We start from the raw sequence: 15,958 nt of genomic DNA on the forward strand, positions 1-15,958 counted from the left end.
TTCTAATCAGGACACAGATTCTTGTGACCTCAATAGCCAGGAATGTGTAAAAAGCCTTTAAAAAAGAAGTGCTTTGTTATAATGAATTTCACTAAAACCACCCCTTATCCATTTTTCTGCTTCTCACATCAAGGTGCAGTATACCTTGCTTAGCAATATTTGAGGATTCTATCAACCACCAGTTTTTACTTAGAGATGTTCAGTAATTGTGCCTTACATTTAAACCCCTAATGTTTGCAAAACACTTGTTATTTCCATCTTAAATTTTTAAATGAGGTACTATTAGCTTAAGTGTTGAAGTTATTTCAATTTCAATTGCCAAGACATCAGCAAACTTTGAGCAGACTTTGAAGATGAAAAAAAAAAGGTCTTTATTAGGTCCTGGCTCCTCTGTCCCAAAAGTCCCCACATAGTTTCTCTAATCTCCAGACTTACAGCACAGATTTTCCCATTCTGTAAAAATAAATGTTTAGTGGAACTGGTAACTTTGGAACACATTTAATTAGCTACATTTATCTGTTTTTGTGGCACACTGTGCCTGGTGTAAATCTTACTATGTTCTTTCCCACTCACATTCTGCCAGTTGCTGATACAAAGTATTTAAAGTGTTCATCAGATTTTTACAAGGTTTCTTTGGTAAGATCTTCCATGCAATAGCTTTCTTGTCTCCAGTTCTGGAAAGGGAAAAAAATAAGTATAAGCATGCACTCAAATGTGTTCAGAGGATGTTCCCTCCCACCAGAGAAAGAGGTTTCACTCCATTAAAACTGGACTGAAAAGGATTGCAAACCAACTAACAAAGTCAAATTTGATTTACTGTGTGGAGATCTGATCAGAGCCATCCAACCAATGCCCTATATTTCAGGCTGATGATTATACTGCCACACTCATCAGCACTGAAATCAATCCAGTTACAACTCACCAGAGATAGATTAATGGTATTAAACACCTGTCATTGCACTAGCAACCACCACTCATGCCATGTTTTGAGCTCTAATTACTTAAACTGGCATGGACAGAAGGAAAAGAAAATAAAAGAAAAATTAAAAGAAATACCCCTCCAAGTTTTGCCAAAAAGCCAGGTTTTGCCTCTGAAAATAGGAAGCAAAAAAAATTAACAGGGAAGAAAAATTGTTGATAAATACTTACTGAGAAATTGTGTTGGTATCCAGGTCAACACAGCTGACATCAGGTGGGGGGTCATAGAGATCAAAGTATCTGGAATCAATTCCCACTATGAATGGGCACGGGGCACTCAACACATCTGCCAGTGCCAAGGGACAGAGAGGAATATATGGGCAAGGCCAATGGAAGGGAAATATCATCTTGGAAAACATGCAGAGACAAAAACACAGGTTAAACATGTGCAACACAGTCTATGCAAGAACAAACCACACTTCACTAACTCCAAAATTATTTAACATGGCAGATAGTTATTACTGAAAATCTAGATGTAGATTATTAATTAAAAACTGCACTAATTTCTCTAAAATTCCACAGGAAAAAGCTCTTCAGAATCACAGACTCAACATAGCAGAGGCAGCAAACAGTGCTTAGTGGTGACAGGCAGGGAAAATCATGCATTTAAAATTCCACAGGAACAGATGCAGTGCTAGTTGGGAAAATCAGGAACTCTTTAGTGCGCTGTGATAATCAAAAACGTATTTACAATATTTACACACCAAAAACAAGCAACTGTTACTCTCTTCGGTCTTCACAGGATATCATCAGCAACAGTAATTTTTCTCTCTAGTGATCTTTAATTCTTATTTTTAAGTAGCCTTTAAGCCTAACAGTACTACTATTAATTTTAGATCTGAGATGCATTCTTTTATTCCTTTTACAGGTGTATGACTAAAAGCTGGTACTTACAGAGACCAATGCCTCTGTCACACTCGTGAGGACAGAAGGTCGCAATGAGTGGATGAGGATTTTATGTTCCGTCACAGCAAACACCAGCAGAGTTACTGCATTTTCAGGTCCTAAATTCTGAAGTAGTGTAGAAAACTTGCCACCACTGTTACAGGACATAAACACACCGGTGAGTTACAAGGGACAATAAAAAAAGAAATGTTCAATAATAAAATAAATGGAAATCTGCAAATCTTTCTTTTAGAGAAGATTACTTGGTAGAATACTTGACACACTTGACTGGCCAGTGAGGAATGGTTACTTCCCAAGAGTAACCCTGATTCCTTGAGACTTGACTCAGTCTAGACTATTTTCAGGACACAGGCATGACAATTTTTCTTTGTGAGAAGCAATTTACAGGGAGACAACATACGTTCTTTTCATCAGCCTCCTGCACAGAGACATGGAAGTTAAGACAGTGACAGAACTCCTTCAACTCCCTTCCAAAACAAAAAACTGAACTATCCTGGGAGCCCTGGGAGGTATCAGCTCATAGAAAGGGGATCTAACAGTCTATATTCCTCCTCAAGACCCACTAAAATTATTAAAAAAAACCCCCCAAATACACTGTTAATTAAATGTGTATGCTTGTCAGCGTGCAGGTCTAATCACATAAATAAACTTCAGATCCACCAGCTTCCAAAGGCACCAGACAAAGTAAGTTAACTACACAATTGCAACTCAAAATACCAAATCTTTTCCACAACATAAATCAAAATACATCTCACAATGAACGAGATACTGTTACTTGCCTCAGTGGGAGGGGTGATGACACAGGCTGGCTAAGAATCAGGTTATCGTGTGGAGACAGCTGGGAAAAGATTTTAAAATACTTTATTCTTATTCTGAACTTTAGAAGTATGTATTAGAAATTACACTAATTTATTAGAAATTACAACTATAACAAAGAATACTTAAAAACAACTCAAATTAGGCTGAATCTTGTATACCCCAGTAGTATAGCACTGTAAGAAGTGCTGTGCAATGATACGCATCAGTATCTTTTAGTAAAAACTGGGCAAAGCATGATCTTCCTTTCTTGGCCAGAACTGAATATACTGCAAATTCATAAAGAGGACTTTAAACCAGTTAATGCTGCAAAAATTTGAATATATTAACTGCTGAAAAATGAAGCCTTCTGTAGTTAAAGGGCTGTGAGGACCCATAGTTCATATACAGCTTTCAGGGACTGGGGGGGAATTCTTTCTGGATTTAGGGATAAAGAGAGGGATAAAAAATCATGAAGGGGAGAGATGGCAGGTCATAATGTAAAGCTATATTTTCTTCAGAAGACATATGAGAGTTAAGCTCTTGGTTGGTAGAAACTGCTCAGCTCTGATAGAATCTTTAAAATTTGCATTAGTTGAAGATGCAAGGAGAAGATCCTATTAAATCACATTTCTTTCTTACAGTGACATGGCATCGAGCAAATCATTCACATATTCAGCACAAATAGGAAGACTCTTGTCAGTACAAGAATAGCAATGCACAATCAGTTTATCAAAGCTCAGCTGATGTTTTCAGCCATAGTAAATCCACGGTAACAAGATATGAGCTGGCTTAATCCTGCCTGCATTTTCTGTTTTATACTACTGTATAAAAGCAGTAGTAACTCAGTCACAGCAACTTGTATAACTAACCTGCAAGTTTGGACCATTTTTAGTAACAGGTCAGTTTTGAGTATGTTTGACCTTAGACCCACTGCAGGTGACCAGGTAATAGAAGCCAGAAGACAAGACTGATGACTTAGAAGCACAAAGTCACCTAATGCTGTGTCTGGAGACCCACCAAACCCAGGGAATTAAGGAGTGTCTGTAATGCTGTTTCCCTGCACGTTTCACATCCCACTTCCCTGACAAATGAGGATGGCCACACCACATGCTGGATTTGTCAAGTAAGTCACCTTGGGACCACCAGCACCATTAGCTTGTTCAGTGGAAGAATTCACAGGACTCATTTTTTCAGCCTGAGGCAAACCTTCATAAACTACCCTCTGAAAGGAAGCATCAGCCTGATGTCCTCTGACTTGTGCTTCAGCAAAAGCACATAAACACAATTAAGCATCTCTTCAAGGAGCACATCTCCCTCAGGCAGAAGGGGCAGTAATTACCCCCAGTCCCCAGAGGGAGAAACATTACTCCACGTGCTCTTGAAGTTTGCAGGTTGTGATACATTAGCACAGCAACCTCTGTGCAGTAAGGGGATGTAGGACACAGAACAGAGTCCAGCAGATCTCAGGTCAGAAGGAACCTCTCAACTACGGCAGCTGGAAGCTGGCAAACAGGAACATTCTGGAGTGTTTTACTAATGGCTATAATGTCTTTGAAACTTAAAAGTTTAATTGCTTAGCAAAAGACTAACACATTTTCCATTAACAGGCTTCAGAGAGAAATGGAATCCTAAAAGCTTGCCATTTTCAACATATGCATTTCCGCCACTAATTTTGGGGAAAAGTCTTTGGTACAATCACCTGTGATTTTATTCAGTGCAGTTTCAAACACAACTTAAGTCCCTGGAAGCAGCTGGAAGGAAGAATTTTTTCACAGACCGCAATTACCACTGCCTACTGTAAAAGCAGTGTTTTCTCCATCTGTACTATCAGCTCCTAAAGTTGTATTAATTTAATGCAGAAAACATTTTGAAGATAAGGTATAACAGACATAATTTTCACATCACTTACATCTAGATCTTCAGACTTTGTTCCAGGATATAAACCATACATACTTCAACAAAATTCCCTAACATTTCAGACTAAAAGCATTAAACTATTTTCTCTGAACTCAATTACAATCTCTCTAAATAGGTGCTTAGAGTATCCTAGCACAAATATTTTATTGAATTTGAATACAAAAAGCCTAAAACAAGATGTAAAAATGCTGGGTTTTGAATTGAAGTTTAAAATCATAAGAAAAGGGACAAAAGTGCCAGATATAGTTTCAGTATAACTGTTCTCTAATCCCTTTCCAGTAACTTTAATAAATATCACTCCTTTAGAATACACTAAAGAGTATCTTCAATATTCAGTACATGCTATAAAGACATAATCCAGGATTGTATTTGCTCTGAAAGACTTCGCTACCATATGGGCTACACAATTAAGGCTCAGAACTGCACAGGGCTCTCCATATTTTATGTTATACAAGTAATAACAGAGAAGAACATCATTTTTTAAGTATTTAATCAAAACCACGATTCGTAGAATACTATGACTGCAAGAGAGCTCTCTTTTCTCTGCAATAAAAATTTTAACATGTCTCTAACTATTTTGCCTCTTTAGGAGAAAAGAAAAAGATTTAATAACACTTCAGAAGTCTTCATGACAAGGATTTTTTCTCTCCTACCAACAGTGACACACTGAAATTTCAAAGAACAGGCAGCAATTCTTGTAATTATTTCACTCCCACACAGTCCTGCAGGGAGGACAGAGCAAGGCCCATGTTTGTTAAAGGGGCTGTTACTCAGTGTGGCTCTTGCAGTTCTCACTGAGAGCTGTCCATCATGGAGAGGAGAGCACAGAGCCCTTTGGGAAGAGGGGCAATCACAGTTATACATTTCACATCTGGTTTTAGTTTTATTTATTTATTTTACACTCAGCCTTCATACAGTAGCAAGAAGAAAACAGTTCAAAAGCAAACAGTGCAAAAGTCAGACCACATGCTGACTTGGAGTAGTTTTTCATTAATTTCCATATACTCTGAAAAAAAATTAAGTTCAAAGCTCACTAAACAGCTTCGTGTAATAACTCACTAAGGTCACTAACTAAACTGGAAATAGAATTTTTACAGATTTCTCACATCACATACATGAATTTAGGAAAAAGAAATCCTGAACAAAAATAGTTTGAGCACAAAAATTACATTTTCCATTTATTAACTTGCTTTATCTTCACCTTAGACACAGTTATTGGAGAAAATTACACCTACCTGAACTAGAATTCTTGGCCTCTGAGGGGATGGAAAAGGTACTTTATGCATGAAATGGGAAATGTGTCTAGAGGAAAAGAAAAATTCTGATTTAGTAGAAAGCACGCTTAAACTACTTTACCTCAAGACAAAATTTTTTACAGTAAGAGCAATTATGATATTAAAATAGCACATACTTATTCAGAAAACAGAGCAAAAAATCCCAGCACCTGAATCCTACTGGGGTATTCTGACCTTGAAAACCTATTTTTCTACTGGTCACAAGAAAATGGGAGGGCAGATTCTCTTTCAGAATACAAACTTGGTTTGTGAGATTGTTACAAAGAGGTTTTTTTTCATTTGTAAAGTAGAAACATTGATGTTTGAGTATCACAGTCCCATTTTAAAATCCTGCTTCTGAGAGAGCTTGAAATAGCACTAAACCTCAGAGACTAGAACTGGTTATTTGCAAAAAAATATTCATGGCTGAGTATCAAGGAGAATCCTTAAGCTTATCCATTTTCTTCAGTTCTAAATACAAAATGTTATATAAAATTGCTGATGAAAAACATTAAAGTTTCTCCACATACTACGAATACAGAAAAATGTTTTTATAATTTGACAAAGTTCTCAGTTTTATGAATTGATTAAACTTACACAAGTTCTAAAAGTGCAGTTTTACACAATAGCCACTGTCACATTAAAAGAAGCAACATGGGGTCAGTAAAAACTCATGAGAAACAGGTATTCCATCCTAAACTCCTTCCTACAGCACATATTTTATCAGGATTTCTACAAATGTTACCAGTATTATGACACAGGCAACTGCATTTTGAAGAAATTAAGACAAACCACAAATAAGCATCTATTTGGGTTTTTCTTTATTACTGGTGTATGAAGACAGCGGCCAAAACATGGAACACGTCACACAACAAGGGAAGCTGGCTGTTTGCAGCAGCTGGGCTGACTGAAAATGTTCAGGTACATGTATGGCACACACAACTTTCATCATCATTAAAATAGCCAAAGAAAGTAGGCTGGATACTACATTAGAATCCCATATTTAAGTTATCCACAGTAAACTGACCAGTTTACAAACCAGAGAAATTAGAATAAATCCATAAAATCCATGTTGATAAAGCATTTCTCATATCAACTTATTTTATTCATTCCCGAAACACCAAACCCCTAAGCTTTAAAAAAAAAAAAAAAGTTTTCATCATTGGAAGTTTACACAGTCAGAATCTTCAAATAAGTACAGTGATGGGAAGTGGAATAATCAAGGGGATAAACAATCACAAAAAATACTTAATCCACAAAGTCGAAGTCTCCTACAAGTTAGTATTTAAGTTGAAGCAGAAAAAACACTGATGTGTAATAGAAGTAAATGGTGTATCTGAAATCTGTTGCATTAAAACATTACATGATCCAAGAAATGTTACGTGGCATTACATATCAATTACAGCTATCGACCATTTCTTGGTGTAAGGATTTCCTCTGCATTTTATAATGTGAAGTGCTTTATGTGAGAAAGAAATTAAGTTTATTTATCACAAATAGAAGATAATTACTAGTGCAAAATATTCAATCTGCTTTATCATCTCTCCTTACACTGCAAATAGGCGTTTGAAAAAATGCAAATCTACACATTTAATTCTCCTAACCTGATGTGTCCAAGATTAAGAAAGGATTTATAATCTTGCTCTTTCTAATCACTATGGCTAAAGGGCGCAAAGCTAATTAAAACAGCTTTCAGAGACCTTTGCAGGCACTTAAATCACAAATAAAAATCTAGACTTTTTCAGGAAGTAGGTAAAGATATGTTTACCAGAGGAGCAAAGTGCAGCCATTATATTTAATGTTTGATGACCCAAGTAAAAAGGATATTACAGGACGCTTAGAACAAAAACCCCCTCTTACCAACTGAAATTACTGTTATGAATTTTGGAAATTACTTACTTCTCAATGGGAAGGACATGTGGCCCAGAAATGGAGTAACGATACAGAAAGGTAAGAAATTTCTTGAAAGCATCAAAGAAAGGCCAGTGAGAGAGCAGACAGATGCATTTATTTGTCTGCACTGTTCTGCACGTGTCTTTTCCCTCGACAGCAGCTGCTAATCCCAGCTGAGATTTTTGTTTCTCTGTGAGGTTCTCTTCAGGATACAGTTCATAAAACTGAATAGCAGCACCATATACCTGCAAACACATCATGGATTTGAAGTCAATAACTTTTCCTTGATCTTCAAAGCAATCTAAGAAACCCCAAACACACAGAAAATCAAGTCTGTGTTACTGTTTGAAAAGATACATTAATGCATCATCTTTTGAAGCATTCCATTCCAGAATATTCTTATGGCTGTGAAAATCCAGACTATTATTTATTTAAAACACTCAATGTCATATGAGAAAAAGTAATTTACAAAATTATCTATTTGAGAGAAAAATAATGATTATAAAGAGTACAACTCCAGTCAATTGCTCCTCCAATTGCCTTTAGAGCTATTTTAGGAATCCTTTATACACAACTCAAAGCCATATCCCCTGACATCCAATTTACTTTTTAGAACAAGTATGTACATGCAAGGTCGTTTCCATGCTTGCAATAAAAATAGCATTACTTGCATGTATATGCCGTGCAATTTTACAACTCTCCAGTTTTACAGGCTAACAAGAAAGCAAAGGAGCACAGATTTATGATCAGCAGTCCAGCACTGAAACTACTGCAAGTCACTCTTCAAAGCAGTCTTGGAATCAAGCCCAAGAGAACAGATTCAAGCTTATCTATGAAAACATTCATTATCATCATCCTGAAGAAATAAACAACTGAATTTTTTCAGTTAAATGAAAAATGTTTTTTTAAGGTTTCAAAATACCTTTTCTGCAGAAGCTCCAGTTAGTACAAATGTAGAAAAAACTGGGAGAGGGTATTTACTGTTAGATGGCCAACATTCAATTGTTGCACCCATAGGGAGACAAAAAAGAGGCACAGATTCTGGTAATGGGAATGATTCATAATCTTCTTCGGGATATCTGCATATTAAACCTATAAATAGAATGTGCAAAGAGGCAGTTATAGAAGAGCCAGCAGAAACAGGTTTGTAATAGCTCATTCCATAAAATAATTGCCAGAAAATTCATATATGAGCACACAGTAACTTCAGAAGATCAGTGAAGGTGTAAATAATCAGGCACAGGAATAGCTGGAAGCGGTAGATGCTCCCATGGCCCAAGGGGAAATCACCTGACTAAAGCATTACACTGAAATTTTACTTTCCATTCTAGAAACTATTCATAACTGATTATCTTTTCCTCTTTTCAGGCTGTGTGCACCTCAACTGTTATTATAACAGTCCACACTCATCACGAGTATGAGCAAAGATTGAAAATCTAGTTTAAAAAAGGTAATGTGAATAATTGAGAAATAAGACTGATGATTTCAATATGACACCAATTAATTCTTGCCAACAAACGTCCCCTGAAAAATATGTATATGTTAGATATTAGGATAGTTTTTAAATATCAATAGAATCAAATAAAATATGCTGATCCACCTCAGCTGAGGATTCAGCTACTGTGCTGTCAGACCAATGTGTTTAGACTTAATTTTAAACACAGCCGTAGAACATGAAGATCTGAATCAGAGGCTTTTAGCACACAGGTCCTCAGTTACATCAGAGGCTGTAGCAATCCATCCTGTCTGATTGCCAGCCCAGGGGACTCCACACTGAGAATGGGTACTGCATGAAGGGATTTAGGATTTCTCTCCATTCGACAGCACAATCACTATGCACTTTTCCAGTAGAAAGGGGAATATTAAGCAATAAAAACTTGTAACCAAAAAGGGCAGTGGCTCCCCCTCCTGCCAAGAATCAAAATTTTGTGCAAGTCACCACCAGATGTGGGGCCTTTTAAAATTTTTATTTGTTTACAAATGTACTGTCCACCTTTTAGTACGTCCTGAACTCCTGTTTACAGAGAGCAGCATCTAAAAGGGATGTAAGTGGATTAAAGCTTAAGTGTGAATCATGCTCATGACTTGTATGCCAAACAAAATCAGCCTTTAAAAAAACCTCCACATGACAAACGCAAACCCAACACGTTTAATCAGTCATAGCAAATCTAATTCTGTCTTATAAATAAAACAATAAAGATGATACACAATCCAAAAATACTTAAAGAGCTCAGTGCCAGTGATACTCAAGGCAGTGTAGAAATCTGCAGGATTCTTTAAAATGTTTGTAAAGAAAGTGATCATGAAAATGTATCGAATAATTTTTGTGGTATTTTCTTCTGCATATACACATACACACATCCTTAAGAGACAGTTACCAGTAACACAAACCCAGGTGGGAGATGCACAGGTTTGCAGAAACATATCAAAACACAGCTGAGCTTCCCAATTAAATGCCAATTTTAAAACAGCCTGGTCATGATACCCAGTTCTAAGGCTTCTTTTTGGACATGATTTTAAAATAATTGCTTAGGGAAAGATTCTTTGTTGGATAATGGCAAGATAGAGTTAATTCTTTCATACAAAATACATTACATTACAAATGAGCCTGCAAATCCTGAATTGAAGATAAAAAAAGCTAAATAGTAGTTACATACCAGCTTTATATGATATGGTGTTGGTTTTTGCCACAGACTTTTTATAACATAAGTATACTGCTGAGCCCCACTGTAAAACAAAAGAAGTTATTGGATTAAGTGATGAAGTATAACAAAGGAACATAACAGAATATAATTAATAATAAAGTTGATAACTTAAAGTATTTAAATTCTCAAGTTCTGGACATGAGAATAAAGAACGGGGAAAGGCATGGAACAGAAAAGACCAGCACCCATAGAGCGAACCCAGAGCTTTTATAGAAGGGAGAAAGGTGTAACAACTTCCCTAAGAAAGCACTCACATAACCCAGTCAATGCAGGGACTAGAAGAACTGAAAAATCCATTGGTTAATGCCTACAGGCATTTATTTAAAAACAAGCACAAATCAATTCCCATCATCTTTTTCACATGATCCCACTTGCAGAGCAGTCAGCATCCTCCCCAGCACACTGACTTCTGAGGACCCTGCAAGAGCCAGCACCTGGGGCTGCAGATTTAACCAGGAGACACCAAAATACTCAGTTCTGAAAATCAAAGTGCTGTGAAACCTGTGTATTTTAGCAGGCCAGACTTATTACTCAAATGTTATATTAATTACTCAAATGTGCTTACAGTCAACAGCTTCCAATATCATTCACATACAACTTTCTTTAAATAAGAAGTTTGTGAAACTACTGGGGAGAATAACACTTATAAAATAGCATTGTAGGTGAAGGGAAGAGTTGGAAAACAAAACAGCAACTGGTTGCTAGATATGGAATTCCCACCACAAAAGTAAAAGCAGTGTCAGAAACAGCCACACCTGTTAAGCCTCCAGTTACACACATGGTACACAACAGTTTCTAAAGGATCAATCCAAAGATGCTGTAGTCAGCACTAAAAAAACCCAAACATTTGCTCTAAGGCTTCCAGAAAGACTTTGTTCCAAGTAGGAACAAAGGAATGCAATCCTCCAACTCTTCCAATATTTGATTTATCTTTGGAGAGCGCTTATCAAAATTTTTCACCAGGTACTCCAAGAACTGCCACAAATACTTCACAAACATCACATCAGTGAGTATCAAGTGTTCAAAGCCCAGATTTTGAATCTTACCATACTATTATTAAGATTCTTGTCCACCTTGCAGAAGGTATGCGGAGGGGTCTCTCCTTTGCTCGGTATGATGATGCAGATGTCTGTGACAGCCAGGGTGTTCTGGGTCATGTTCTCGGAGGCCCTGCGGTAGGTGATGTACACCCGCTGTGATGAGGCACTGCCACTGATGTTGGCAGGCCGCCCATACGGGGTGGTCTGAATGATTTCACAGTCTTGCTTCACTCTTTCTTTCCCATCATATAAAACCCTAGTTAAAAGGGGATGCAAAAAATTCAGAAGGCACATTTTTAAAACACTTTGAGTTTTAATCACAGCTCTTGTCTCATCTCTCAGCAAAACATTTTTACTGACAAGTTCAGGTCACATTATCTCCAACTGTATTCTAACAGAAAAGCTTCATGACGAAACTATACTGGTTTTCCTCACACATAATTGCTTATAAGCATTTTGTTTACTGCAAAATAGTGTTATTTTCAGTTCTGTTAAAGATTCATTGCTTGGTCCTAAGAATGTCATATAACTTACCTCTTTTCAATTTGTATTAAATAGGTTAAGCATCTTATCCCCATCCAAATATATACATTAAAAATTATAAATGGATTTGAAAACTCCAAAATGGGAAGGATTACACTTGTCATTAAAATCCACTCAGCATGCATTTTCCCTTCCATACTGGGTTACGGTATGCTCAAGTCAACAAGTATCTTCCTGTTTAGAGTTTTGCCTTGTATTTAAACAGTATGGCATTTCCCTAAACCTGCCTTATTTGCTTTTTAGTTAAATAAACCTGTGAAAATCACCCACTGGAACAGGGAAAGCACTCACCCCAAATCAGTAAGTGGAGGCTTATCCCTTCCTCGGCGATAACAAAGGTATATCTGCGGTCCTACAAGGCTGCCATTATTGAGATCTGCGGACAGGCCCGAGGGAGTGACATCTATGCATTTATAGCCCTGAGGAACCTCCTCCCCCAGGGATTTATTAAGGACTGTTACATCTGTGATGGGTTCTTTTGGTTTGGCGATTTTATGGCAGGCATCGTTGAAGTGGATCTCCTCCTCCAGTGGTTTTGAGATATCCGTTAATCCTGCGACAACAAAGTAGTCAGCAACACGAGCCCCTTTGTCTTCCATCTTCCATTACAAGGCGTTACAACTGCTAAGAAAGAAATACCAATCAGAAATGATAAAATTATGGCTATTTTTAAAAACAGAAAATCATAGCCTGCAAAAAAGAAAATTCTTTCTGCTCTCTCATGGAACATTGAGAAATGGGCTAAAAATGTTTATCCAAGTCACCCATATGTGCTGGAATCTTGCTAGAGTAGCTTCAGGAAGTTTACTGTCATCAAGTTACAGACTTTTTAAACCAGACAAGCTATTTAAGACTCCCTTTTGTTGAATTAATTTTGTTTGGGTGCAAAATTTTATTGCAAGAGAAGCTGTTACCACACAGGAGTTGCAAGAGCTTGCTGACATTACGAAACTGAACAACCAGAATTTAAAACAGTTTGAATGGTTGGTACAAGACTTCAGTTTTCATGTAACTTTTATTCCCTTTGCTTTATCTCCCTTTATTTTTTGCTCTAAGCAGCAAGGATTAAGACTTCTCAAACTTAATGCCATCATGAATCTTGGATTTGACCAAGAATTTTTGTTAAAACATAATAAATTCAGGTATTTCTTACTGGTAATTTGGAAAATTATATCCCAAGTTGATAACGTGCATTTAATCAAATTGTTCCAAGCTGGTCTCAGATTTCCAGCACCAGCCCCTGCTCAAGCAAGAAGAATGTCAGGCTGTGCCTGATCACCTCTACCAACCTCATCCACCAGCACAAGAGAGACAATTCCCTCTTCCTGCTCTTATTTTCTAGGTTGGTTATGTTTTGCTGGACTGGCTTGACAAGCTTCTAAAGCTGCAAGGAAGTGAGTGAAGATTTTTATTTTATGCTTATTTACATTGTTCTAGACAATGCCAAGAAGAAACCCCAAATTATTTAGCTTTTATTTTTTCTATATGGTTAATAAGCCCTATGGGACACTTCAGCAAACATGATTACTGGGAAACAATCATCAATATATAGGAGAGTAACAACTTGAAACTACTATTCAGCTTGTGTTTGAAGATAGCATGCAGTTACAAAACTGAGCTTAGTTTAACCTAAATTCAGTTATTTCAAAAACATCTGGAATATGTTATTCAGCATATATATGAAAGTAATGACTACAAATTCAAACTCCTCCCTGAGTGATATATTCAAAGACACACAAACTCAACCTCTGCATGTGCCGCCTATTATCTCACTGTCCATCTGGCTCCAGCAAACCCAGGCAGGCTGGGAACAAATGCATGGAGAGGAGATGTTTAACAAAGTATCCTTAAACTCTGGCATAAGACCAGACAACGACATCTTTCAGCTAATATGACTGAAGTTCTAAGTATTTTGTTACATTAACAACTCTCTGTAAGACTACATTATAGTTATTGTAACATTAAGGTTTTTTTCCTTTTCTCACCAGCACCATTTCACAAAACTACACCGATTTCTGGAGTGATTCATGATGCCTGTTAGGATGAAATGAAACTAACACTTTACTAATCAAAAACTATACAAATGACGGCTGTTAAAACTGCAAGCAAGACTTATAACTCCAGTGTATTAACAGCACTACCCCAGTTTAATCAGCCAAGACAGCATTACAAATAAACAGAATAATGTGTATATATAAATACTGAAGAACCATACCTTTACACCATTTAAACTTCACCATTATTCCATATAAAGTTTATACCCCAAGTCTTAAATTCAAACATTCATTTATTCCCAAAAGCACTTTCAAGAAAAACTGGGACGAGCTCTCCTCATTTAGAGGCAGTTAAAATTAGAATCCCCTACATACAAACACCTGCTATCACACAGATTTGCTTCCTAAGGTTATAGCACATAATACACAAGTCAGCAAGACTTTCATAATTTAATGCAGATTTTACAGAAGAGAGGAAAAAAAAAGGCCTGGCTGATGATGTATTATCCTTTCATATTTGCTCCATACCTGCAAGTGTCCAAGGCCAGGCTGGACAGGGCTTGGAGCAGCCTGGGATAGTGGAAGGTGTCCCTGCCCACGGCAGGGGTGGAATGAGACGGGATTTAAGGTCCCTTCCAACCCAAACCATTCAGGGATTCTATGAGGATGTTATGATCTTTGTCTTTTGATACAAAAACTTGCAGCTAAAAATGCAATAAAATGCAGAAGATAAACTTCAGTGGTATTTTAGTCTAAGGCTGACTTAGACTTTACTAGAGCTACTGTGATACTCAAATTTTCAACATCTGGTTACCGGGAGAGCAGATTTATGCAAATTTTATGTTAACAGACCCCAGAAAGAAGGCATAAATTTCAAGCTAACTCAGTGACAAATAATCATTCTGTGAAGAGCATTTCACATAAACTTATGAAGAATTTCTGTAGAAACTCTTACCATGAAGCTATTCCACAGTGACTTTAGTCATACATCTTACTCAGTGAGTAAGTGGTTGTCCCTTGCAGGCGTGAATCTCAGGATAGTACCTGAGATAACCTTGGGATGGGGACATGTGTCAGTCCAAGGAGAGAGATTTTTCCACAGCTGCTGATTCCACAGCAGGATAGCTTTCCTTATCTCCCTTGGTCTTCAGCTGCTGTGAGGCTCTATCAGCTAGAAAGTCCCAGAGTTCCCTCCTCTGCAACGGTTTCAACAGAGCCTGGCCATGGGGTCTCCACTCCACCCCTTGGATTGTAATGTGGGAGGTCAGGAATGCTGCCTACATCATCGCACCATACTGCACGTAAACTTGGAGGAGAAAAAAAAACCCCAAACCAAACAAACATGAAAAACACTGCAGAAAAAGTCACACTGCACAAGAGGGTTGCTTGAAGCAGCTGGTTCCAGATGAAATTCAACAATTAAGAGTGCCACACTGAGAAGCTTCCATTGCCTCTCTACACTTCAGTAATCTGGGGACAAAAGGCTGCACTTCAAAGACAGTACCATGGGATCATAACCATAACCTCTTACAAAAGTCCCCGGAAATAAGTGCAATATATGGTCTTTGAGCCATCTCATGATAATTATTTTTATAGTGGTATTAATCATATGACAGCCATTAAATTGAACACCATAAAGATCAGAGAGAACCAAAATATCCTTGCAAATAGCAAAGTCACATGTAAAAAAATTAAACACACTTTGCAAATTATGACTACATAGATGAGAGGGCTTTTTGTAACTTCTAAAAATATGGGAACAGGGGGAACAATCAGATAATCTCTCAGATCCACAAACTATTAGCTTGATTGCTCTGCTGAAAGACAAAGGGTAACACAGTTTTACTGTTTATTCAATGTAATTTTCTAACATCCTATTTTTTCATAAACATTTAGGAAATACTAATTAA

At 37.2% G+C, this 15,958-nt stretch overlaps 1 protein-coding gene across 4 annotated transcripts in view; it reads right to left on the minus strand.

Moving 5' to 3' along the window:
* DENND4A (DENN domain containing 4A) overlaps positions 1-15,958 on the minus strand; it is a 49,191-nt gene that overhangs the window by 23,230 nt on the left and 10,003 nt on the right. For 3 of the 4 annotated variants that reach the window (XM_048317851.1, XM_048317852.1, XM_048317849.1), the window contains exons 3-12: positions 12,346-12,678; positions 11,518-11,767; positions 10,424-10,493; positions 8,689-8,858; positions 7,773-8,011; positions 5,835-5,901; positions 2,664-2,722; positions 1,873-2,017; positions 1,150-1,325; positions 574-674 (exon numbers count right to left, since the gene is read on the minus strand). In XM_048317851.1, the coding sequence (XP_048173808.1) occupies positions 574-674; positions 1,150-1,325; positions 1,873-2,017; positions 2,664-2,722; positions 5,835-5,901; positions 7,773-8,011; positions 8,689-8,858; positions 10,424-10,493; positions 11,518-11,767; positions 12,346-12,653 (1,585 nt within the window). In that variant the 5' untranslated portion in view covers positions 12,654-12,678. The remainder of the gene's footprint in view (positions 1-573; positions 675-1,149; positions 1,326-1,872; positions 2,018-2,663; positions 2,723-5,834; positions 5,902-7,772; positions 8,012-8,688; positions 8,859-10,423; positions 10,494-11,517; positions 11,768-12,345; positions 12,679-15,958) is intronic. The other variant, XM_048317850.1, reaches the window with a different exon arrangement.

This window comes from Corvus hawaiiensis, chromosome 13, assembly GCF_020740725.1.
Source record: "Corvus hawaiiensis isolate bCorHaw1 chromosome 13, bCorHaw1.pri.cur, whole genome shotgun sequence".
Classification (NCBI taxonomy): domain Eukaryota; kingdom Metazoa; phylum Chordata; class Aves; order Passeriformes; family Corvidae; genus Corvus; species Corvus hawaiiensis.